Here is a 26,131-nt window from a genome sequence, read left to right on the forward strand (position 1 = left end):
CATACTAGCTTGAGCTACTAACATTTCCCACTAAAACAGACCCCACTTTGGGTTTTGAACCATTAATAACTATATTCCCACCGCTAATACAGACAGGAGGCATTGCCTAAATTTGTTGGTGAGGATGAAAGAACACAGTTACCTTTTGAGTTTCTTCCATAAGCCAGCACTGTACTAGGTGCTTGCACTAAACCTTGGATTTATTATTTCAATTGATTTGATCACATCCCTGTGTGTTAGGAATTATTACTCCTTTTTTTTTTCCTAGATGAAACCAATGCTGGGAAAGGTTAAACAGCCAGGCCGAGACTTATACCAGAGTCCATAACCAGGCACTTCCAAAGCTCATACTTCTTTTTTTTTAATTAACATATAATATATTATTTGTTTTAGGGGTTCAGGTCTGTGATTCATCAGTTTTACACAATTCACAGCACTCACCATAGCACATACCCTCCCCATTATCCATCACCCAGCCACCCTATCCCTTCCACCACCTCCCTCCCCTCCAGCAACCCTCAGTTTGTTTCCTGAGATTAAGTCTCTTATGGTTTGTCTCCCTCTCTGGTTTCGTGTTGTTTCGTTTTTCCCTCCCTTCCCCTACGATCCTCTGCCTTATTTCTCAAATTCCTCAAATCAGTGAGATCATATGATAATTGTCGTTCTCTGATTGACTTATTTTGATTAGGATAATACCCTCTAGTTCCATCCATGTCATTGCAAATGGCAAGATTTCGGGGGGTTAATGGCTGCATAGTATTCCATTATATGTATATTAACCACATCTTCTTTATCCATCTGTTGATGGACATCTAGACTCTTTCCATAGTTTAAAACCTCATACTCTTAAGAGAACCGTGAACTATGTCCTCTTCTGAATAATCCCAAGGGCAGAAAACACAGTTCAGCTCCACGTAAAGGAAGAGCTCTCCCGCCATCATCTCCATGTGAAGGTGGAGCGAATGTTCTTCTGCAGGTGGCAACCAGGGCATTGAGAGGTGGGAGGCTTTTCTGCATGGACGCCACTACTTTCTGGTTAGCTGTCGCATCTCTAGCATGGTGCCAACACATTTTAGGCCACAGTTAATGTTTATCAGAGAAATGGAAGGAGATGAAAGGCCAGACTAGACCACTAATTCTTTACAAGCTGCCTTTCTTGGAGTCTAGTGAGGTTTGGATTTTTCGGAAGAAAGGATGGGGGATATCCAATTCCAAAGAGCCACCCTAGGTGCCACTTAATGACAAAGGGTCTTTTTGGCCCTACCAGGTACGGACCTAGAACAAAGCAGAGCCCTCAAGGGGGACTCTTTGGTTCACTGGTGGCCATGGATAGAAGCTGATGTCTCTGTTCTGCCCTCTCAGGCTGTTATGGCCAGCGACTTTGCCATATCCCGCTTCAGACACCTCAAGAAGCTGCTGCTTGTGCACGGCCACTGGTGTTACTCGCGCCTGGCCAGGATGGTGGTGTACTACTTCTACAAGAACGTGGTGAGTAGCCCTATGGGAACCTCTTGTGCAGGCCTTGGTAGGCCCTTCCAGGGGACCCGTTCCTACCACAGTGGTAAGACAAATGACCTCGGCATAAGGGAGGAAGACAGGCCAGCCTAGATTTTGAATCCTGAAAGCTTCCTCCTAGCTCTGTGAACTTGAGCAATATAACTCACTTCTCCGGGTCTCAGTTTCTTCTGTTGTGACATTATTGTGAGCATTAGCAACACTGTACAGAAAGCACCTGGTATAAAAAAGGCAGCATGAGTGGTCACAAGCATGGACTTTTGAGTCAAACATATTTGTTTCAAGTCTAGGCTCTTTTATTTGGTAATGGCCTTATACCTTCTTTTTACCATCTGTAAAATGGGAATGATAATAGTAACTTTCTCCTATATTTGCTAGAAGGATTAAAGGAGAGCTTGTTTATAAAGTGATTAGCACATAGTAATCACCCTATAGAGTCAGCCATCATTTTTATTATTGTTATTGCCATTGCTCTTAGATGGGCTCCATAAATGAGATTTACTTTCTGATTACAAGAAAAAAGGACTCGAAGAATCTGATTACAAGAAAAAAGGACTCGTATCTTAAATTTTCTCCCCAGACAGACCCATCCCAATGCAAGCACTATACCCCAAGCCTTGGGAGAGTACAGGTTTAAGACTGGAGTCCCTGGGTTCATCTGATACATAGTATCATTTCAGCTTCCCCAGCCTTCCCAGCAGGGAATTCACTGAGGTCAGAACATTAAATGTCTCATGGCAAAAATGTTTGGATTGGGGAGATCATCTGGGTTTTAGTCTTGCGTGACTCTAGCATAGTGTGTGAACTTGGAGGTTACTTAACCTCTCTGAGCCTTGGTTTCCTCATCAATAATATGGAGACACTAGGACTCCCTCTGTCCCTCAAAGTATTATAAAGAGACTTTAGTGTCAGAGCTCAGGAAAGCATGTAACACTCTACAATCATAGGAAGGTAACATTGTTTCTCCTAAAAAATATGTTTTCTGTCTTGTTGATAAGAGCCCAAAGCAGGCACACCCTAACTGAGGCATTAAAACTTTCAGAGGCTCTTATTTGAAAAGCCCTTGATTAACAATGGGTATTGGAAAAAGCCAGAACGTTGCTGTACTAAGAGAGGGAACAAGGGGCCTGAGTTTTCATTACCTAGTTCAAGGACCTTTGAATAATCCCCAAGAGTCTCCAAATAGAATCCAATTCCTGTTTGCATAAGGAAAAAGGGAGGATTAAGAGTGAGTGACGAGTAGAGTGATGTCAGAGAAACACGTTAGCCAAGTAGCAGCTGCAAAATTGCATTTTGTCCCCCTGTTCCATTCTCCCAGTCCTGATTTAGACACTGTGACAGTTGCCCTCCCTCAAGAGTGAGCATTTTTGTGCAAAGTTCAATGTATATGTAAATAAACAGCATGACAAAAAATAATGTAAATTCGATAAACTGCATGGTAATATTCAGCCAGTCTATGCAAACAAGTCACTCTATTTAACTTGAAACTCACTCTGGGCATGAAAGACTGTTTACTTAGAATTCAAAATGCCCCTTTAATTTTTTTTTTCTTGCCTCCAAAGGAGCTGTTCTTTGAATAAGCACAACCTCTTCTCTGCATTAAATTTGTGAAATAGAAAAGGAAATGTTTCCAGCCAGCCATGCTTTCAAAGCTTAAATGGTATTTATTTCCAGCCTGATGCCATGCTCGAAATTGTGATACTGATGCCGCATTATCTCCCCATTGCAATTAGAGGGTGGAGAACTATGACTTCCACATCCGAAACCAATTTCAGAGGGGATTAAAATGCTGCCTGCTCTGAAATTTGAACAATGAATTAATTACTGCACTGTAGCTTCTTGGGAGGAAAACGCAGGCCCCCTCTCAGTGATGCCGTCGCCAGGTTCTGGGCGCCCCCTCCATAGGGCAGAGATTCCAGCAGATGGAAGCGGAAGCAAGCAAGGTCCTAACAGGGCCTGCGGAGGAAGAAAACAGTGTTAAACTCCAGGATATTGTTGGGACAATGGAACAATGACTGATTTCATTTATTCAAATCATTATTGAACATTTCCTGAGCCTGACAGTCTAAATCAGGGCTCAGTGAGCTTGTTCTACAAAGGGCCAGGTAAGAAATACTTTAGCTTTGCAGACTGCCTAGTCCACGTTACCTACTCCCCATCTGACCTACTCAACTCTGCTGCGGCAACATGAAAGCAAAGTGTAGACAACATGCAAATGAATCGATGTGGCTGTGTCCCAACAAAACCTGATTTATGGCCGATTTTGGCCTGTAGGAAGTGGTTTATCATCTCCTCAGCTCCATAAATCTTGCTTCTCAAAATGTGGTTTCTGGACCAGAGGCATTAGCATCACCTAGATGCTAGTTAGAAATGTAGATCCTTAGAACTGCGTCCCGGGACTACTGTCTCAGAATGTCACTTTTAGTAAGATCCCCAGCTAATTTGTATGGACCTCTAAGATTAAGAAGTACTATTATAGGAAAAGAAGAGTTTACTATGCTAAAAGAAAAGAAAAAATACTTTACAATATTTTCTTACACACATCTCCCTCGAAGATCAGGGTGCTAAGCACGTATCACCAGGATATTCTTGACCTAATCAATAAGAAAGAAAGTAACATTTAAGCTAGGACCAAAAAGAAGAGCTAGAACTATGAATTTGCCAGTTTCCTTGCCAAGAAGAAGAGGCTTGACAACCTGAGTCTTCATAGAAAATATTTTAGGCAGTTTATAATTTTATATCATATACTGTATCTAATTCCAAAAAAAGAGATGAAAGTGACTTATAGTAAAAACAGAGGGAATAGAGAAGCAAGAAGGGAAATTTATAAGAGTATAGAGCAGAATTACAGAAAGGAAAGAAGTGAGTTGTACCAGGAACTTGGGTTAAGATGCTAAATATTAAATGTCTGGTTAAAACAAGCATACCAGTTCTCCAGGAGGAACACTCTCTCTTTGCATCAATTTATCAAGCAAACCTTTAGAAGGTCACACAAAAACCTTCAAGAAACTGTCTTCTGTGGCATTTTTGTTGGAAATGAAAATTAACCTCCATCTGGTAACTTTTTCTAACAAGCCTTGATAAATCAGTATTAAATTATAATTCGGTAGGAATGGTTCTATGGAAAAATGAGCCAATGATATCCAAGCAGTGTTCTCTCCCTTTGACTAGGAATTAAAACCCTTTGATACTGCCCATGTGTGACGTGTAAGGCAAGAGGTTCAGTAAATGATAGTTTTCCAACACCCAGGTCCACAGAGTTCTCCACACCACTCTTGATTGCTGTAGTGTCCTTGGTACTTAGCATAGCTGGTTAATGTTTGGCATAGCATCACTAGCACTAACATCCACCAACATCTATAGGGAACCAACCACATACCAGGTGCTGTCCTGGTATGTACGTTTACATATTTATGTAACTCTGAGAGCTACGTGTAATATTGGGGTTAAGACCAAAAATATGTGCAAGAACCAGACTGAGTTCAAATCCCAGCCCCAATCTACTACTTAACAGCAATGGCTTTGAGTAACTTACTTCAGCTCTGTGTCTCAGTCTTTTCACCTGTAAAAGGGGGATACTACCTAACTCGCAGGGTTATTATGTACATAAATGAGTTAATATGTGTGAGGTACCCAGAAAATCTTCCATCAGCCCTGTGGGGGTAGGGACAGTTATTGTCCTTCTATAGATGTGGTAGCTGAAAGCCAGAGGGGTTACCCAGATCACCCAGCTAAGTACATCACAGAATCAGGATTGGACCTAGTTCTACTATACTCCACAATCCCCAGACTGAATGTCCTCTCCGCCATGGCATTCAGTGTCTCCCAGAGGTCCAAGCACCCTGTTCTCCAGCAGTTGCCAACTTCTTTGTGTGTTTTCTTCTGTCCAAGCATCTCTAGCACTGTGTCTCAACATAAATTGTCCAAGAAACATCATGTGATATCACACTTGACCAGAGAGCTTCAGACAGCCTCCAACACCAGCCGGTCACTGCTCTCTTCCTCCTTTAGCTTAGACTATGGCTGGAGCTTGGGTCAAAACTGGGTCAAGCATCATAGAATCTACCAGATAAGCTTGTACAACTTAAAAGCTGCAATTTGGAGAGGAAAGATTGAGGCTTGGAGTCAGAAAGACCAGATCTACATTGCAAATATCAGACGATGGCCTACAGCTGGCAAACTTGCCGCCTTGCTCTTTTGGCCCCCATGGCGGGAACTGCCAATCACAGCATTCTGTGTTCAGTACTTTCCCCCACTTGTAGCACTTTAGGATGGATCCACCTGGCCTCTCATGCTGTAGGATAAATGACTCTAGACATTAGTGCTGGAGACTGAGCTGTAGTCTCAGATCTTGAACTGGTTTAACAAGAGCATCCACTTCCCCCATCATGTTTATGAGGATGGACTCTAGAGCCAGAACATCTGAGCTTGAACTCCAGTCTGTTACTTAATAGCTGTCTACTGCCAAAGCCAGGACTCTGAGTGAGAGTAGTGATGACTGACTGCGCCATGGGGCTGTTAGGTGGCCCGTGGGTCAGAACAGAGTTTAGCAAATAATAAGTCCTTTGGGTGTTTGTGTTGCTATTAGTAGCCTCAACTGTAAGACGGTCTCACTTCCAGCTCTGGCATCCTAGGCTTCTACAACTTCAAGTCACAGTTCTAGCCCCAGGTGGCCAAGGCTATTTGGTACAGTCACTTAGCCTATCTGAGCTGCTCAGTCTACCTATGTGTAAGAGAGATAAGAGTTACTGTCTTGCCCATCTTGCTGGAGAGGAAGAAGCAAGACAAGGTTCTCAAAGGGGGAGAAAAAAAAGAGAGAGAGAGAGAGAGAGGTCAAAACCTCATACAGCTGCTGAATGCTAATACCAAGGGGACTTCAGTATTTCAAGTTCCTCTTAAGTGGACCATGTCAAGTGCACAAGTGGTTGTTGTTCATCTCAAAACTCTAAGTCTGCCCATAGTATATTTCAAACCTACCGGCAGCACAACAAACAGATTGAGCCTTCTCACTCCTTCTGACAGAAAGATTCAAGGTCCAGGATATCTCAGGGCACCAGGATCTCTTTCAGAGCCAAGAAACATCCCACAGGTCTCCTGAGCAGAAAAGCCAAAGGATAGAGCTCCTTAGCTAGAATCTCTCTGTTAGCATTATTACTGTATAATCCAATAGGAGATTAAGAAAGTTTGGGGGTAGTCAAAGAGAAAGAGCTTTGAAAACTCAGATACTGGTTGTGTGACTTTCTAGCTCTGAACTTGGACAAGAGGTAAGTGAGTATCTGAAAACCTCAGATTCATTGTCAGTCGAGTAGGGCTAATAACATTATCATCAAGATATAACATTAATATAATATGTACTATTTTTAAGAGAAATATATGATTTTATTTTAAAATAGACATATTCCAATTTTCTCTTTTATATGATAACAAATACCCAGCAATCATATATGCTTTCATGAAGATATTTCTCTACCATTCTGTTCCAAAATACATGATATTTTATTTATTTTTTAATTTAAATTCAATTAGACAATATATAGTACATCATCAGTTTCTTTGCTGTTGTTGTTGTTGTTGTTGTTGCTATTGTTGTTTTATTTTTTTATTTATTTTCAGCATAACAGTATTCATTCTTTTTGCACCACACCCAGTGCTCCATGCAATCTGTGCCCTCTATAATACCCACCACCTGGTACCCCAACCTCCCACCGCCCCCGACTTCAAACCCCTCAGATTGTTTTTCAGAGTCCATAGTCTCTCATGGTTCACCTCCCTCTCCAATTTCCTCCAACTCCCTTCTCCTCTCTAAGTCCCCATGTCCTCCATGCTATTTGTTATGCTCCACAAATAAGTGAAACCATATGATAATTGACTCTCTCTGCTTGACTTACTTCACTCAGCATAATCTCTTCCAGTCCCGTCCATGTTGATACAAAAGTTGGGTATTTATCCTTTCTTTTTTTTTTTTTTAAAGATTTTATTTATTTATTTGACAGAGAGAGATCACAAGTAGGCAGAGAGGCAGGCAGAGAGAGGAGGAAGCAGGCTCCCTGCCGAGCAGAGAGCCCGATGCGGGACTCGATCCCAGGACCCTGAGATCATGACCTGAGCCGAAGGCAGCGGCTTAACCCACTGAGCCACCCAGGCGCCCGGGTATTTATCCTTTCTGATGGAGGCATAATATGTACTATTTTTATTAGCAATAAGCTTTCAAGAGTCTTGGGACAAATTAGGTCTATGGCACACCTAATGTACTATATACTAAAATAGTATAATATATATCACACACCTGGCACGAATAGAAGCTTCAGTAATGATCATTGGTTTTATGAGAATTAACATGTCCATGTTATTAAAATTCTAGAGAACCTCTTCAAAACAACCCTGGCCCAACAGTAAGAACATGAACATTCTAGTTTGTACATAAACCTGCTGAATGTAATACATTTCACCTTTCTGTGCCTCAGTCACACAGAGCTGAGAATCTCTAGTCCTAACTCTGGGAGCAGCAATTTACGTGACCATCTTGGTCAGGTTACCAAAGCATATCACAGTGTGGGAGGCAATACTAGTGACCCAGCCCATTTCAGGGTGGGGTGCTTTTGAGTGGGAAACAGCTTTAGAAAGCATAAAGAAACAGGGAGAAGATTTCTTACTCACCCTTCTGAGTTGCATGACCATTAGGAAAATAATGTAAGGAAAACCTCATGAAATTCTCTTCCCACCAGTCTCCCTGCCCATGGTCCAGTCTTTCTATGATTCCTTCCCCAGGAGCAACCCCTTCTTTTTCCACATTACTCCTCATAATAACTACCTTATCCCATGCCAGGTCTAGGTACGACTGTTCCTGTGTGAAAGAGGGCAAGGTGATGTTCAGAAACGTTAAGCAATTTGCTCCAGGTGACACAGCTCATAAGTGACAGACCTGGAAATTCCAAGCCAACCTTTTCTGCCTCCACAACCTGTGCTATTAACCAGCACAGTGTACTTACCTTAACGAGTCGGTGTAGTTCCCTTCAGGTCCTAACTCACAGTCATAGTTGTTGTCGTGGCAGCTGCTACTCTAAGGATTAGTTACCGCTGACCCTTACACAACTCTGCGTGTCACAAATGAGAAAACAGAAGCTCCGAGTCAGCGTGGTGACTTGCCAGAGGCTCCTAGGCAGCCGTTGGTGACCACGGCCCCTGGGTCCGCACTCACAAGGCCACACTCTCCGCCTGCAGTGCTACGTCAACCTGCTCTTCTGGTACCAGTTTTTCTGCGGTTTCTCCGGCTCCACCATGATCGATTACTGGCAGATGATATTCTTCAACCTCTTCTTCACATCCTTGCCTCCTCTGGTCTTCGGGGTCCTTGATAAAGACATCTCTGCAGAGACACTCCTGGCATTGCCCGAGCTGTACAAGAGTGGCCAAAACTCTGAGGTAAGATGGAGAGGCCCCAGCTCCTCCCTGCTGGTGTCAGGGAGAGAGCACTTACCTGGGGTCAGGTGCCCTTGCACTCCTGTCACCACTCTGCCTCTGTCCTCCCATGTGACCCACTCCCCTTTCCTGGCCTGTTCCTCATTTGCTGTGGAGGGTGATAGATCAGACCAATGGGTTTCTAGGAAACCATGCTGATGGTTTCCTACAACGCAGAAAGGGGTCACACTGACACTCTGAATGGTTTGGAGAAATCAGACCATAGGCACTCCAGGTGGTCTGATTTGCACAGACACAGCCCAGAGACTGGATGGAAATGACACACAGGGAAACTGACTGCCTTGAAGGAAGCATCCTGGGAAGAGGGGCATTAAAGGCATGAGAATACCTCTGGGCCCGGGAGAAAGGTGTTTGAGAGCTAGTAATATTTTGTGGACAGCCAACAAAGAACCAAGCCCAGTCCTAACCCAAAAATGGTAGGAGAGCAACAGAGCCACCCTAGCACATCAGGCGAGAGAGACACAGTGATGGCACACGTACACCCAGAGCTCTTCTGATTTTTCCCCTCCCGCTGATGTGCTAGATGTATAATGTATTCCTTGGGTATCTAACAGTAAGCGAAGTTAATACAGCAAAAACAAACGGAGAACAGCTTCATTTCTCTAGGGAAGGCAGGAGGAAGGAGGCACAAAATGAAAACACTTGTCTCTGAAGCCGCTGAGCCCTGTCTGTGGGGAACCTGTGATCCTGGACTAGGATGGAGAGCTCCCTTTCAGAGGTTATGTAGAAATCTTAGAATCTCTAAACTTACCAAGTGTGTATGAACACTAGTGATGTGCTAATGAATGGTAGCTATTAATACCTGAGCACTTCCTGGGGACTAAAGCACAATTGCATTTAGATTTCTCAAAACCCAAGGAGATAGTTGATGTTGTTTTTACCCTTTTTGTGGAAGCAGCAGCCATTAACAAAGCAGTTTAGTGACTTTCACAAGGTCATACAGTTAGTGGCACAGCTAGGACTTGAACTAAGGTCTGTCACCCCCAGGTCTATACTCTAATTTTTCCATCCTATTGCCTCTAAGAACACTGTAAATACCATATTGTCTGTCCAGGTAGCACAAGAAAGTTGCTTACAAAGTATGGAGGCTCACTTTGGTGGTAGTTGATGTGTTTTTTCCTGGCAGTGCTACAACCCGATGACTTTCTGGATTTCCATAGTGGATGCATTCTACCAGAGCCTTGTCTGCTTCTTCATTCCTTACCTGGTAAGTTCTATAGTCCCATTCTAACCACACAAATCACAGAGTGGAACTGGTCCTGTTAATATGAAACAATGCAGCACAGAGGCCCCATCTGCAGACTACATCCAATGCAGTATTTGAAAATCAGACTGCTTTACCAAAACATCTCAATTTTTGCTAGCTTTTGAGAAACTGGAAGCTACCATTACACTGGGTCATTTTTCCCTCATGGCAAAAATCCAGAATTGACTCACAGCCCTGGTAGATGGGGTGTGTGTTCTCCAGTTTGCCATAGTCCCTACCACTCCCTTTTGTCTTATACCCAGCCTCCTACACTCCTTTACCATTTCTTACTTGAACACCGAAGGTATTTGAATTTATAATCCTTGATTTATATTTAGATTCATGATTCCAGGGTCAGGGCAGCATGCATTCAGGCAATAAGTTCTGATAATAACAAATGCTACATCATCTGAAGTAAAAGCAAGAGATACCAGCCCCACCTCAGTAAGGTTCCCAGTTTAAAGAGTGGGAATTTAGATAGTCAAGCATAGCTCTATTTCTCCTGGATAGGGTACCAGAAGGTAGGGTAAGTGCATTCTTTTGTAGTTAGTGACAAGATGGGTCAAGGAGACAGTCATTTTGTGCTTCATTTGAATTTCCTATTTGTGCTTCCTATTGAATTTCCTTTCCTTCTCTGGGACTCTGCCTGCCTTTCTTGGTTATTTTTTGCCCCTACTCTGTGCTCAGCACACCTACCTTCTGGGCCTATTTGAACTTTTCATCCTGAAGTTCTCACCTTTGCCTGGCCTGCCTTTCCTCTCTTTTCAAGAGATAAACTTCTCTTATTATGGTCTCAACTGATTATCTTCTCTTCTGTACCCCCAGGGTATTCTGTATACCTTGTACCTTTATATCATTTATCCCCTTAATTGTACCATATTTTCCCTGCCTAGTAGACTATAACCTCCTTGAAGGTAGACACAGAAGTATCTTAAGCATTTGTCATTGTGCCTGCTGGTTCAGTCATTCCACAATGTTCTGGAATAACCATAGTGGATTGTGCCACAAATGTGTTTCCAAAGAATTTAGCCATATTAACTCACTCCTCATCTTGTCTGTTCCTTGGGTCAGTTCCCCACGGAAGGCAGCTGCATATCTTCTCTTCATTCCTTCCCCTCCCACAACACCCACCTTGAATCCCAGGGCACATCTAACAGTGCTTGCTTTTTCCTTCTCTGCAGACCTACAAGGATTCTGATATTGATGTCTTTACCTTTGGGACACCCATCAATACCATCTCCCTCACCACAATTCTCTTGCACCAGGCAATGGAAATGAAGACTTGGGTAAGCACCTCAAGTGCTTATATTTGAGTTGTTTTACTCTGTCTCATTGATCCACTCAAGAAGTCAAGCAGAGAAAGAATGATCATACAGTTTCTCTCCTATGTGGAACATAAGGGCCTTAGGGGAAGGGAGAGAAAACTGAATGGGAAGAAATCAGACAGGGAGACAAATCTGGACTCTGGGAGACAAACTGGGGGTTACAGAAGGGAGCAGGAGTGAGGTAACTGGGTGATAGGTATTAAGGAGAGCACGTGCGGTGATGCGCACTGGGTGTTATACACAACTGATGAACTGTTGAACACTACATCAAAAACTACTGATGTACTATATGCTGGCTAATTGAACATAATAATAAAAAAGCAACTCCTGAACTCCTACCTGTGTCCCACTTGTAGAGGGATGAGCCAGGTATAAAAGATAAAGTGCTTAGCCTCAACTTGCTTATCATCTATCCAGGATTATGAAAATTAGGCCTATAAAACTATGAGACAATTCATTGCAAAAATTAGGTATTTGGGGTTAAAAGCTTTTAGGGTATTTTGGAGATGAGGACAACAGTAGCCTAACTGGACTTAAGGCTGTGTTAGGGAAGCACATGCTCTCCATTTAATTTCAGGGTAAAAGATTAGAAGGCTACCTTCATGTGAGCACACCTCAAGCATGTCCAAATATCACATCTCAGTATCTAAAAAGGTAATGCCAGATTTTTCATTAAATTCTTGTAGCCAGTGATAATTACAAAAACAAAGAGCTTAAAATCATATAGCAGATACCTATTTATATGATTTTTAATGTATCATCTTATCTAACATCCCAGAGCACTCTGTATGTTTTGGGGGCTAGTGGTTAATCTTATACAGTGCTGTAATTATTCCTCAACAAGTTTAAGGTATACAGGATAATCACTTGATATCCATTTATTGTAAAGTAATGGATGTTAATAAAATTAGATCAACCTGTACGACGTGAGAGCTAGTAGGAGCCACCCAAGGAAACTTCCAGATCACAGACACCCTGTGTTCCAATTCATGCCAAAGACAAACAGAACAAAGTGATAAAACCAAAAAGTTATAGTCAATCTTAAGCACAGGATAAATTTCTTCAAGAAGCACCAGCAACAGAAGAGGCTGAAAAACAGTGAGGCAGAGGAACGAGAGGTACTGGCCTGGCTCAAATTGAAGGCTTTCCAGAATCTAGGACAAGAAATTGAATGTGGCAGTGGGGAGTCTGGTTCTTATGGGGTAAGGAAGATTGGAGCCCTGTTCACTGCTAGGTTCAAGGTCTTGGCTAGAGTAGCGCACTCAAGAAAGCAAGCTAAAGAAAAGTTGACAAGGACATGCTATTTGGAATTCCAGTTTTATCAGAAGCCATGAGGAAGGGAGGTAAGAGTCAAAGACAATTTTAATGCTGGGAACTGAATCAAGCTGAGGAAACATAAAACTCTTCAAAATGAGCAATTTTGTCACTGAAATTAAGGATGCATTTTGTGGGATCCACTCTAGATCAGACTCTGACATATAGTAAACTACCAGATTGAAGATATGATTGGGAAATCATCTGGAATGCCACCAAATACGATAAAGTAATTCAAAGGAATAATGGCTAGAATAAATGGCTCCAGCATCCGCATGAGAAGTCATAGAAGAAGAAGAAAAAAATGGTAGAGAAGCAGTATCTGAAGAGATAATAACAGAAAATTAAAATAAATCTGAACATATCATTTGGATATATCACAGTGATACTGTATAGCATATAAGAGACAATCTTAAAGTCGACCAGAGGCTATGGACAGCTTACTTGAAAAGGAATAGCCGTTAAACTGACAAACAATAGAAGCTAGAAAACATGGAATAATTATCTTCAAAGACCTGAGGGGAAATAACAAACAGTTACACATCACTTAGAACCAGGGCAAAATCAATGACATTTTCAGATAAACAGACATTGTAAGGTTTGCTACTCCCAGACCCTCAGCAAAAGAAGAAACATACTTCTGTAAGAACATAAAAGCCAAACTGTAAGAAACAACAACAAGGTAAGAAAGGATTGTTCAATAGGCAATTTATGCTAAAATCTTTATCATTAATAAGAGAATAGAAATATGTATTTAACTATCAATTTTTCCATAAAAGTCCATATTTATTTAGTGTGTCTCAAAACTTAAGGTCTCTTAATGCTTGAAAATGTATCTTCAAAACTTAAGATTTAGCCATAAAGAAATAGAAAGAACTAAGAAGGAAATGGGAAACTATCAATTCTGCATGGTGTAGGAAAGATAAAAAGTTAAAGAGCAAAGAAAAATGATAGCCCCCCCAAGAAAAACACAAAATAAGATGTTCAGAATAAATCCAAATGTATCAGTACTCATAATAAATGTTAATGGATTTAATTTACCTATTAAAAGCAAAAATTAGGGGCACCTGGGTGGCTCATTGGGTTAAAGCCTCTGCCTTCGGCTCAGGTCATGATCCCAGGGTCCTGGGATCGAGCCCCACATCGGGCTCTCTGCTCAGTGCAGAGTCTGCTTCTCTCTCTCTCTGCCTGCCTCTCTGCCTACTTGTGTTCTCTGTCTGTCAAATAAATAAATAAAATCTCTTTAAAAAATAAAAAAAATAAAAGCAAAAATTATCAAACTGGATTTTTTTGTCCAGCAGACAAAAAGCTGACAAATAGACAAATTCACAATTGTAGTGTGAGATTTATAAACAACCCTATCAGAAACAGATCAAATAGAAGGAATAGAAAAGCCTGAAATTATCACATTTGATCTAATATAGTTGATAAACGTGCATCTTTTCAAAAACACACAGACCACGTACCAAAAACTAAAAGACCAAATTCTAAATTCCTACAGGAATTTGAAAGAATCATAATCATCTTTTCTGACAATGCATTTACATTAAAAACAAACAATAAAAAGAGAGTCAAACAAACCTAACATGCCTGGAAGTTTCAAAATGTACTTCTAAATAACCCATGAGGTCAAGAGTAGTAAATCATGATGGAAACTATTGCTGAATGACTATAAAAATACCATATATGCAAACTTGTGGGATGAAGCTAATACTTTTATTATTAAAAAACAAAAAGATAAAAAACAAGAATTCAATTCAAGGAACTTAAGAGAAAGGATCAATAAAACCAAAACTGAGTTCTTCCAAACCCTAATAAAACTAATCTGTTACTCAGCCTTAAAAAAAGAATGAAATCCTGCCATTTGCAGCAACAGGGATAGGATCTAGGGAGTATATGCTAAGCGAAGTCAGTCAGTCAGAGAAAGACAAATACCACACTTGTCCAGAATTTAAGAAACAAAACGAACAAGCAAAAGGAAAGGCAAACAAAGAAACAGACTCTTAACTATATGGAACAAATTGATGGTTACCAGAGGGGAAGTGGTTGAGGGATGGGTTAAATAGCTGATGGGAATGAAGGAGAGCACTTGTGATGGGCACTGGGTAGTGTCTGGACTTGTTGCATCACTGTATCACACACCTGAAACTAATATTGTACTGTATGTTAACTGAAATTTTAACTAAAAAAGCTAATCTCTGGCAAACCTGATCCAAGAGAAAACACCAAAAAGACCACAAAAATAAGAGAATGACTGGTAATTATAGATAAAATTTTTAGGTATGTTTTGCAAATTTAAAACAAGTTGGTAATTTCTTTACATGTAAAATTTACCAGAACATAACCAAGGTCATTTAGCAAACCTGAATAAATCAGTCACCATTAAAGAAATTGGGTAAAATAATCCTGATACCAAAATAGGCACAGAAAGTTCAAGGAGAGAAAATTATAGACCCATCTGACTAAACGAACAGAGATATAAAAATTCTAAATAAATTATTGACAAATTAACTCAGAAGTATGTGAAAGCTGAGAAAACCCAACCAAGGAACTTTCATATCCTGGTAGTAGACCACAAACTATAAGCTGATGCCACCGCTCTAGAGAGCAGTTTGAAAATAGCTGGAGGTTGGGGCGCCTGGGTGGCTCAGTGGGTTAAAGCATCTGCCTTCAGCTCAGGTCATGATCTGGGGAGGGGGATGGAGCCTTGTTTCAGGCTCTCTACTCTGCTGGAAGCCTGCTTCCTCCTCTCTCTGCCTCCTTGTGATCTCTGTCAAATAAATAAATAAAATCTTAAAAAAAAAATAGCTAGAGGAGCTTAAGTACTCACCTGCTAGGATACAATTCTACTTTTAAGTATGATGCACCCTGGAAATACTCTTACATGTGTATAATGTGTATATACAGAGATGTCTTCAAGAATGCTTATTATAGTATTGTTCCTAATAGCATGAGAAAAAAAAAAGGAAAAAGCCTAAATGTTCATCAATGGGAAAATAAATTGTGGCATATTCATATAATAGAACAGTTAAAATAAATAACCAAAGCCAGATCCATCAACAAAGATGGCATTCCAAAGCATTAGGTCTAGTGAAAAAAGTTAAAGACGCATTCATAAACATGTATGTATAAAATATGCGTAAGAATGGTGAACCACTGAATTTACATTCAAAACTGAAGAGAGAACATTTGCAAGGGAATCATGGATACTTTAATTGTATATGTTAAATTTCTTTAATGAAAACTAGAGGAAATATGACATAGTTAAAATTGATAAAGCTGGATGTTGGGTATATTAGGTATACTATCTGTTTGCTTGAAATATTTTACAATTTAATTACATTTAAATAAAAGAAAACTAGCTCAAGACATTTTCCAAGAGGAATTCTACTATCTACCACCCTCTTAACCACCAGATTTTTTTTTTAGTCCTTCAAAAGGCCCTGAAAAGTACAATCAGGCCTCGACTGTGTATCACATGGGTGATGAACTAAAGATTCTGTACCTTGATTCCTCAGCCCACCTTCTCACAGCACTGCATGCATCTGCTTTCAAAGAGGGGACCTCTTCCTTTCACTCCCCATTCAGCAGTATTAACCCGCCCAAAGCATTTCTAGACCAGCTAAACCAGTAGTCACTTGTAATTTCTGGTGCTCTTGGAAAAGGAGTCGGTTACTAAAAATCATTATGAGAACGTGTATTTCCTTTTTGAAAGTACTCGAAGCCAGACACTCTCTTTCTTGGGTAGAAATTTAACATGAATTTTAGTAACTGTCAGTTTTCACTGACATGACATTCAACTACAATAATGACTTGTCTGCTTTAAAAGAGGATAGAATTAAAATATGCAGTAGCAATAAGATTTAAGTCAGGAGAGAGGTAAACAGAATTATAGTGCTCTAAAGCCCTTGTATGATTCAGGAGTAGGGAAAAGTAGTTACATACTTTAGACTATGGTAAGTTAAGATTGCTTATTATCATTTATTGAGTAATCAATGAAAGAACAGAAATGGAGTACACAGCTTTCAAACCAGTAAAGGGAGAAAATGAAATTGTACAAAATAATCAAGTTTAAAAGAAGATAAGAATGGGTAAAAGAACACAAAAATAGGACAAAATAAGATCGGACAACAGGACACACCATTGCTTTGAACATGAATAAACTGCCAGCCACATGTGGAAAAAATGGATTCCTCACACCAAACAGGATTTTATTTATCTAACATTTGAAAAGCAGAGTATATGGGCAGTGAAACTACAAAGAATGGCTTGTAAGTATCACCAAATTCAAGGGTGAGACAGAATCTTTAGGGGTTCTTTAAGTATGTTCAAATTCTGGGTGATAGAAGTATCACCCAGATATTGGTGGTATTTGCTTCTAATGCTCCATTAAACTGCATGGGTTTTTTTGAATTTTTTATGTGTGTGTTGCATTCCCCCTCAAAAAAAGTTTAAAACAAAAGTTTGTGCCATGATTTCACTGCCCCCTGATCTAAGCTATAGTTTCAACAGTGTTTACTTTTCCTTTCCTTCCACAGACCATTATCCACGGGCTTGTTCTCATAGGCAGCTTCCTGATGTATTTTGTGGTATCCCTCGTTTACAATGCCACCTGCGTCATCTGCAACAGTCCCACCAATCCCTACTGGGTGATGGAAGGCCAGCTCTCTGACCCCACTTTCTACCTCGTCTGTTTCCTCACACCGGTCATGGCTCTTCTCCCAAGGTTTGAGCACATTGATTGTTTTCTTCCTAGAACCACAAATGTTACCCCCTCCTTAATAAGCTATTTTCCTAAGCCAAGAGTCAGGAGTTTGACTCCTGCTGGGAACCTTAAGACTGTTGTTTCAAAAACAGGGTATTAGATCAAAGAGAATAATGAATTAGAAGGCAAATAAGAGGGACTCTGATCCCAGGTCAGCCACAGAGTAGCAAAGTCACCAACTGGCATGGCCTCAGTTATGACACCTATAAAATGATAATTCCTGCCCTACTGTCTTACAAATTTTGTTGTGTATAAGGGATCGTTTGGAAAAGTTCCATGGTCCTTTACTAGCCCAGGAGTCTCATAACTCTAATAACTATAGGGACAGGCACACAACTGCAGCAAACCAGGTATAGTACAAACATGGGGAGAAAGACCTTTTCAGCTTCTCCCTATCATTGTCACCACAAAAGATCAAGTCTCAGCATTCCGGAGCTTTAGACTTCTTTCAGAAATTCAAATTTTGCATGAAATAGCCCACTTTTTAAAATAATTCAAATTTATTACATATAAAAAAATATGTATTAGCCAATAAAGCATTCCAGCCCAAAGACTATTTCTAACATTTCTGGCCTAAACCTGCATTTTACTTTTCCAGAAGAATAGCAACAACAATGCCTTGCATTTCCTTGAAGCTCATTCTTGCTACACACTATCTAGCACTTTGTTTTGCTTTTGCCATCAACTAGATGTTAGGCAGAGCTATAGTTCTAGGGCCACTTGCTCATGGGACAGCTAAGTCGCAGGAAGGACCCTAATGTTTCTATAAGTCCATCAAAAACCACAGTGGGAACGAACTGGATTCTCCCAATTTTGTGGCCAGTGTTCTGTTCCGCAGCCCATACTCGAGTTAGAACAGCCAGTGAACTTGAACATGTACGTGTGTGCAGGACTTAGCCCCCTCCATCCTTAAGATCTCACCACTCTGAGCACTGAAATTCAGCCACCTTATCATCATAAACTGTAGTAAACAGACTATCTCAACATTGTGCAGAACTTTCTCCAATCCAAAATTAGAGAGCCGTAGCCAGTCATACTTCCTTTAATAAATGTGGCAGCTTGCTTACCTAGGTTGGTCTCCATTTCTTTGTCCTAAGCCAGCTCAGAACCTTGATTTCTGATGTGCCTCTGATGCAAGGTTGAAGGCTGAAGATACCTAGATAGAAACACAAATATCAGTTGTATTCTGAATACACTCTGTGTGCATGACCTCCCTGCTTGGCCCCTGCTGGTCTCTACAGCCTCATTCCTCCCTCAATTCCCTACTTCAAACTTTGGGCTTCACACTACCAAGCTTCTTTTACTTCTCTGAAGGCCCAGGTCTCCTCACCTTCTTGCTCTTATTCAGGCTGTTCCTTCTATTTGGAATGTACTTTCTATTACCAAACTTCCTCATCTTTTGACATTTCAGGCGTGACCAATTCCAACCCTTCCATGATTTCACCTACCTTCAAGTGGAAATACATTCCGCTCTCTTACATGTTTGCCTCACCTGGGTGTGTCTCTATCACTGCCTGTAGCCATTTGTTATAAATCGTCTATCTCTGTCTGACCATTAATTTCTGGACAGAAGGTATACTCCTTATGCTTATATTACCAATACTTAGCACAGTTCCTGTCACATAGGCTTCATTCTGAGACAAATGAGCAATCCAGGTTAGAAAAGAAAGGGGAATAAAAAAGGACCCTTTTTCTTAAGAAACCTGCAATCCAACAGACAATTCCAATAGAACTGTGACCATAATACAGGGAAGTGACAAGTTTTGAAAAAGGGCTTTGAGTGAAGAACAGGAAGCAAAAACAAGTACAAGCCTCAGAGGATGTATTGCCCACCCCACCCCACCCCTTCTTCAGCCCAGCCCCTTGGGAAAGACCATTAAGAATGTGGGCTCATGGAAAGGGGCATCAAAATGTGGGTTAAGTACTTTTGTTCACACTTTTGGGTGAAACACAAGTATGATCACCACTAGCCAAGGACTGAGCCCCCCTGTTCCATATCATATTTAGGGTATGGAAAGAAAGTCATCAGCCTATATTCTTTGTCTTACCCTTGGGTGGGAAACACCTAGAGCCAAAACCAGTCAGGTTGCTGAGGATATTTGACAAGTATCAAGACTGTTGACAACTGTTTTTGAAAAGACAAGCCTTCAGCATTAGAGCTTGTTATAACAGATAAGGGACAAGTTAGGAAAAAGTTAACAAATATTTGCTTGCTAATTAACATAGCGCACAAGTTAAATCTCTGTTCTTTTTCATCATTTACTAAGAAAAGCAGATATTTCCTCTGATAAAGATTATTTTAATAGTTCCAAGGACTATAGACTCATAATCTTGGAAAAATAAATGTTTTGTATAGAAATCTACGTGAAAGAATGCCACACAAAACTACTCATTCACTTAAAGTTGTAAGCTACATTTATCATAATGGTGATTGATTTCACACACCAAGCTTGTGATAATTGGGCCACTAGCTGTGACCTCACTTATCTTGGTCTAATTAATTCAAGCAGTATAAAAGAAATGTACAGATTCTCTTAAACTAGGAACATGTAAATTATTTTACAGATAAAACAAAAGAAACTACTGCACTAAGTTTACAACACAAAGCAGTGTCTTAATTAGCTATAAGGGAGGATAACTATCCTTGAACACTCTTTCCTTGGCTTCAGTAACACGACACTCTGTTGTTTTTTCTCCAACTTCTTTGCTTCCTTTGCTGGTTCGTGTTCTTGACATAGTGGATGTCTAGCCTTGGTCATAGGTTCTTCTGTCTTCTAACTTTATATTGTCTTCATAGACATAGCAACCACTACTGTGAAGTTAAGTATCATTTTTAATAGATGAATCTCCAGTATAAATTCCTAGTATAAATTCCTATTCCAGTATAAATTCCTCTCTTCTGAATTCCAGATGTATCTTTCTAGCTACCTATCATCACCACCATGAGGCACGTTTACTCTGAGGAAACAGACATCTGTAATTTAATTCATGATCCATCCTCTATCAACAGCACCACCATCAAAGAAATAGGTCTCTTCCAGAGTTCTCTCCATCAAATGCTACCCACTTAGGACCAGGACAGTACAAACTCCTGGGAGTTATCCTTAATACCACCTATCACCTCATATCTGACTTGTCAGAAGAACAGATGGGTTTATCCCCTAGTATTTATCAAATCCATCTACTACTTCCATTTCTAATCTTTTTACCCCAAATTACTTCAGCAGTCTCCTAATGGGTTTGCTCTAATCCATTATCATTGTGTCAAAGTATAATCTTGTCATCTGTTTATGTCCCACCCCCCACCCAAGAGCATCTCAAGGCCCTCACAATAAAGCACAAAAATCCAAGATATGGCTACAGTCCCTTCCTGCTCTGGCCCTACCAAACCCTCTGTCTCATATTCCCCAACTCTTATCCTCACTTTCCATACTGCAGCCATTGTATGCAGGATTTTGTTCTCATCCCCTCTTTGCCTGACTACCTCCTACACGTCTCTCAGTCCTCAGCTTAAATGTTTTCTTCTCAAGGAAGGGCTCTCACACCAGATCAGGTGTTTGACACTTTTCATTCTCTCCATTTATAAAAGTCTATTTATGTGCTACATAAAAGCAAGAACCTTGTCTTGTTCACAGTTTGATCCCTTTGGGGCTGGCTTATTGTAGGGCCTTTACAGGTATTTGTTAAATAAATGGATGGAGAAAAGAAAGTGATAACTTGAGGAAAAGGCTTAAATTTCCAAGAAATTGAATCTTTCCTGAAACATATACATGGCCACCTGTACTGCCTCACTGGGTGAGATGGAAAGAAAAAGGGAAATTTTATCTTATTCCATTGGACCTACTGTTGTCTTCAGAAACCCTTGCCCACTGTGAGGTCACCCTAAAGCTTTTAGACAATAGTGGAAGGATGGAGCCTTTCTATAAGGCTTTAGAAATAAAACTTTTTAAAGAATTATTTTTGGAAAAGACCATGAGTGTTCTCCTGACCAGTTGAATTACATTTTAGGTTAAGAAATTGACACCAAAAGAGGGAGCATGAATTGCCCAGTATCATGATGTGATTCTTTGTCCATACACCATATAGTTTTACTCACCTCCCTACTCCTTTCTTCCCTAAACTTGGACTAGAGAAAAGATTCAAACACAGAGACTCCCAGAGTCCACCTTCAACTTGGCAGAAACAAAGGAACACTTGAGTTAACCATCAGGGAGGTCATTAGGTCCTCAGTTAGGTCAATTAGGACCTCACTTAGGTCCTCAGTTTTTTCATCTAGAAAACAGTGATAATACGGTGATGCTGTCAAGTCAGTCCATAGATTCAGGGAAAATATGTATTTAGAAACTACTTAAAAATTAGTTCCACAAAGGGTTGATATTACAAAGCAAATACATTTACCTGAATTAGAATATCCCAGAAATAGAATGGACCACCTTCACATGATAGATAAAAGCCTTGGGATCCAGAGTGCTCAGTTCTGATCACAGCTCTGTCATTGTGTGGCTCTAGACAAATCACTTAATCCCTTGGTGCCTCAGTTTTACTCATCTGTACACAGGGGAAACAAAAGTACAAACTGCACAAGATTGTTGGAAGAATGAAATGAGTTAATATCTAAAACACTTAGGATAGCTCAGACACACAATAAATGTTAGCTATTATATTTTGTTGTTGTTGAACCCCCCCATTACCAGAGGTACCCAGGCCTAGATTTGATAGCCAACAGTCAGGACTGTAACAAAGAGGATCTTGCCCTGTGTGGGGAATTGGATTCCAAGGCCCTTTCCAATGCTGAAATTCAAAAAGTCCACAAAAAAACAAAGTACTTTTATTGTGTTGTCTCCCACCAGGTACTTTTTCCTATCTCTACAAGGGACTTACGGGAAGTCTCTGACCTTAAAAGCTCAGAAAATTGACAAACTCCCCACAGACAAAAGAGACCTAGAAATACAGAGCTGGAGGAGCAGACGGAGGCCTGTCCCTAGTCCTGGAGAGGCTCAGCGCACCCACCGTCCAGTGCCACCTGTCCCAGAACAAGACTTCAGAGCCAGTAGCCCAAAGAGCTCTAGCCCTCCCAAGCGGAAGTGCAAGGAGGATTGGGTGCTACATGGAGAGAAATGCAGCAGAGACCATCTGAAGGATCACCCATGTCCAGGGGACTCCTCAGCTAAACCCTCATCCAGGGAATACCCTCTTCTGGGGCCTAGCAGAACAATGGCTTCAGGAGCCTACTCAAGGGGTGGACAGATTGATGAGGACAGGCCCTTAAGCAGAGGCAGTCATCGCCGATCCCAGAGTTCAATGACCATATGAATGGCCTGCGGAAATCTGTACAAACTCAGAGGAAGCCACCCAGCTGATGGCCTAATTAACCCATGAATCTTCCTCTTCATGGAGAAACCAGGCTTGACTTCCTTGGAGAAAATGCTGGCCCCAAGGGCTTTGACAAAGGACTGGAAACCAGTCAACCTCTAGCTTTCTCCTGCTGCCAGGCAGCACATCATGCCATCGAAATTTTTATAAGAACACTATGTTTTTAATATATTGAGTTGTTAAATATTTTAGCCCAGAGACATTGCTGTGACCTTCTAGGTAAGTAGAGCCAATGGCCAACACAACAGGGCCATAATTTTCCAAGATTCCAAGAGATCTATCTACCCAGGCATTCTCTCAGGATATGGAAGTTTCTGAGCTTGTCAAACCAACACCTCATCTTATTATACCAAAAGTTAAAGTTTCAGAAGAGACCCATATACAAAGGTACTTCATCTTGAGTGTATTGCAGTGGTAATTATGTCAAGCTTAACAACACTTTCATTCATAGAGAACTGGGCTGCTTTCTGTCTCTAAGCCAAAGAAAACATCTAAAGATTAAAACTAGGTTTGAACTGAGTGTCACAGACACTTCTGAGAGTTGTAGGTCCATAGCTAGTGTAAGAGGCAACAACATAAGCATGCAAAAGTGAATGGGTGCACTATAGACCCCAAGCTTTTGCTAAAGGACCATATGTCCACAGTCAGTACCAAGAGAAAAGGAGCAGTACTATTTAAGCTATTTATTTATTTTTAAATGGAAGTACTCATCCTTATTCAGATCTAAGACTGGTAGACTTTCATACCTCTGTACCCAGAATAAACCTATATGATAGAGAAACTCTAAGCCCAAACAAGGACACCTCAAAGGACAGGTCCAGTAATAAACTCTATCATTAAGCTTATCCCAGATTCTTACCAGCTGGAAGACAGTGGCCCATGCTTCATTTATATTAGGGAGAGTCAGAGGAAGTCTCATTTCAGAGGTTAAGGGATTATGGAAACTTCTTATTCCTAGAGGTTACAAATGCCAAAATGTACCAGTGCTCAAAACAATGCTGAAATGAAAGAAGGTATGATAGAATTCCAAGAGGCTATCAAGAGAATTCAGGGCTATTATGGACAAGGATAGTGTATCCCTAGTCTTTAGGATAAGTCAGACAAGGCTACTGAACCCTCTCCTCCTTAAAGTAGTACCTGTATATTAAGCAAAAACCCCTTTATATTAGTGATGGATGCAACACGGGTGACGAGTCTTTGAGCCTAAGAGTCGTAGCCACCACAAGTTGACTTATTACTTAAGTAACTTCTCAGCAAAGATGCACAAAAATATCTCAACAATCAAATTGGCAAATGACAGACTGAGGTCATCCTCTGAACTTCCTGTGGACAAGCCTGAACTGGAGGGATGGTTTAAAGCATTGTGTCCCTGGAACCAATACACTGGATCTCTTTTACTGACTGTGCCACATAATGATGCCAATAATGGCCAACAGGAGAATCCTATATGCTGATTGCTAGAGAAGGAGCAGGTGAACACAGCAGGCAAAGCAGTAATGATAGGAATTGTTCCAAATGAGAGGATTGAGCCAAAACTTGGATCTTGGGGTCCCTGTTTTCCCCATTTGATTCCTGCCCACTCCTGCAAACCAGATTGAGAGCAGTAGGCTGTTTTAGAGAAGAACAGAATAGTGGGAAGAACACTGGCCTCAGGAGATCTGGGTTTGAGTCTTTGCTTCTGTACTCTCTAGGAGCCAGGAGCCTTGAAGCAAGATGCCACACCTGCAAATTAGGTTAAAACTGCCTTACCTTCCAGGTTTGGCATAAGGATCAAGTCAAAAATACGCAGGGGACATGTAAACACTTTGAAAGTTGTAACACCCTCAATAGTAACACAGGGATTTCATTTCAGAGCTAAGGGGAAACAAGGTAATAGGAAACTTGTGAAAATGACCACTAAACCTATATGTCAAACCATACCCAACATTGTGATGTTGTGTTCTTTCTTGCATGATCAAACCATCCCAGATTGCCTGGGATTTTCCAAGTTTTAGCACTGAAGGGCCCTCATCCTAGGAAACTCCTCAATCCTGGGACACCTGAGACAACTGGTCACCTACTCTTGCCCCTCTTTGAAACCAAACCAACTGTGACCATCCAACATGCCATCTTAAGGGAAAAGGTTATAACAACTTTTCCTATAACATTATGCTAATGATTGTACTTAGTATACTTTTATACTTTTATGACCTTTTACTGATTGACTGGAAATGTGTTATCCTTTATGAGAAAAAAAATAAACATTGTTTTCCATAATTGCCTGCATTTCTGAGTACCCTCTCATCCATCCATCCATCCTTCTTCCATTCATTCATTTATTTAGTAGTCTGTCCATCCATTTATCTATCCAATAAACTTCTGTTAAGCTCCTAGTAGGTGCCTGGTCATGTGCTGTGTGCTTTGAGAAATTCAGTTCCTATCTTAAAAGAAGCTCATACCTTGTCAGACTATCAGGAACATGTTTGATCTAACAAGAGAGTGTGACACAAACCAAAATGGCTATAAGAATTAGAAGCAGAAGCACACAGAGTCTCTTCTGTCTGAAACTCTAGCCTGGCTCCCCTCCTCTTGATGGAAGCTTGACACCAACCTCCAACCCAGATTGATTCAGGTGCCTCCTTACACTCCTTTGGAAAAGATCAAGTGGGTGCCTGCTGTACACAGCACTGTGTTAGGCAGCAAGGATAAAATAGGAGAAAAAAATGGGCCTATCTCCTGCCCTCAGGGGATTTACAACTTAGAAGGGAAGACAACCTAGAAGGGAAGCTAGTAATTAAGGAAATAGATAAATGAGACAGTTGAACTCTATGAAAAGAAAGAAGAATGAAAAAGAAGGGAAGGGTATTCCCAGAAAAGACTTTAACCATGATAATACGGCAGGGAAGGGCTATTCCAGATGGAGAGAATTAACTACCAAAGTCCTGAAAAGGGGGCGCCTGGGTGGCTCAGTGGGTTAAGCCTCTGCCTTTGGCTCAGGTCATGATTCCAGGGTCCTGGGATCGAGTCCGGCATCAGGCTCTGCTCGGCAGGGAGCCTTCTTCCTCCTCTCTCTGCCTGCCTCTCTGTCACTTGTGATCTCTGTCAAATAAATAAATAAAATCTTTAAAAAAAAAA

General features: G+C 40.9%; 1 protein-coding gene and 1 long non-coding RNA gene across 4 annotated transcripts in view; one reads left to right on the forward strand and one right to left on the reverse strand.

Moving 5' to 3' along the window:
* ATP10B (ATPase phospholipid transporting 10B (putative)) overlaps positions 1–25,383 on the forward strand; it is a 257,557-nt gene extending 232,174 nt beyond the window's left edge. For all 3 annotated transcript variants that reach the window (XM_032337124.1, XM_032337123.1, XM_032337125.1), the window contains 6 exons: positions 1,363–1,488; positions 8,737–8,937; positions 10,121–10,201; positions 11,422–11,526; positions 17,418–17,605; positions 22,495–25,383. In XM_032337124.1, coding sequence (XP_032193015.1) covers positions 1,363–1,488; positions 8,737–8,937; positions 10,121–10,201; positions 11,422–11,526; positions 17,418–17,605; positions 22,495–22,957 — 1,164 coding nt within the window. In that variant the 3' untranslated portion in view covers positions 22,958–25,383. The remainder of the gene's footprint in view (positions 1–1,362; positions 1,489–8,736; positions 8,938–10,120; positions 10,202–11,421; positions 11,527–17,417; positions 17,606–22,494) is intronic.
* Positions 3,157–26,131, reverse strand: part of LOC116586753 — a 48,645-nt gene continuing 25,670 nt past the window's right edge. The window contains exons 2-6 of the long non-coding RNA XR_004284137.1: positions 22,043–22,192; positions 18,712–18,800; positions 8,505–8,910; positions 6,493–6,609; positions 3,157–3,471 (exon numbers count right to left, since the gene is read on the reverse strand). This is a non-coding gene — a long non-coding RNA (uncharacterized LOC116586753). The remainder of the gene's footprint in view (positions 3,472–6,492; positions 6,610–8,504; positions 8,911–18,711; positions 18,801–22,042; positions 22,193–26,131) is intronic.

Source organism: Mustela erminea, chromosome 3 (assembly GCF_009829155.1).
Source record: "Mustela erminea isolate mMusErm1 chromosome 3, mMusErm1.Pri, whole genome shotgun sequence".
Classification (NCBI taxonomy): domain Eukaryota; kingdom Metazoa; phylum Chordata; class Mammalia; order Carnivora; family Mustelidae; genus Mustela; species Mustela erminea.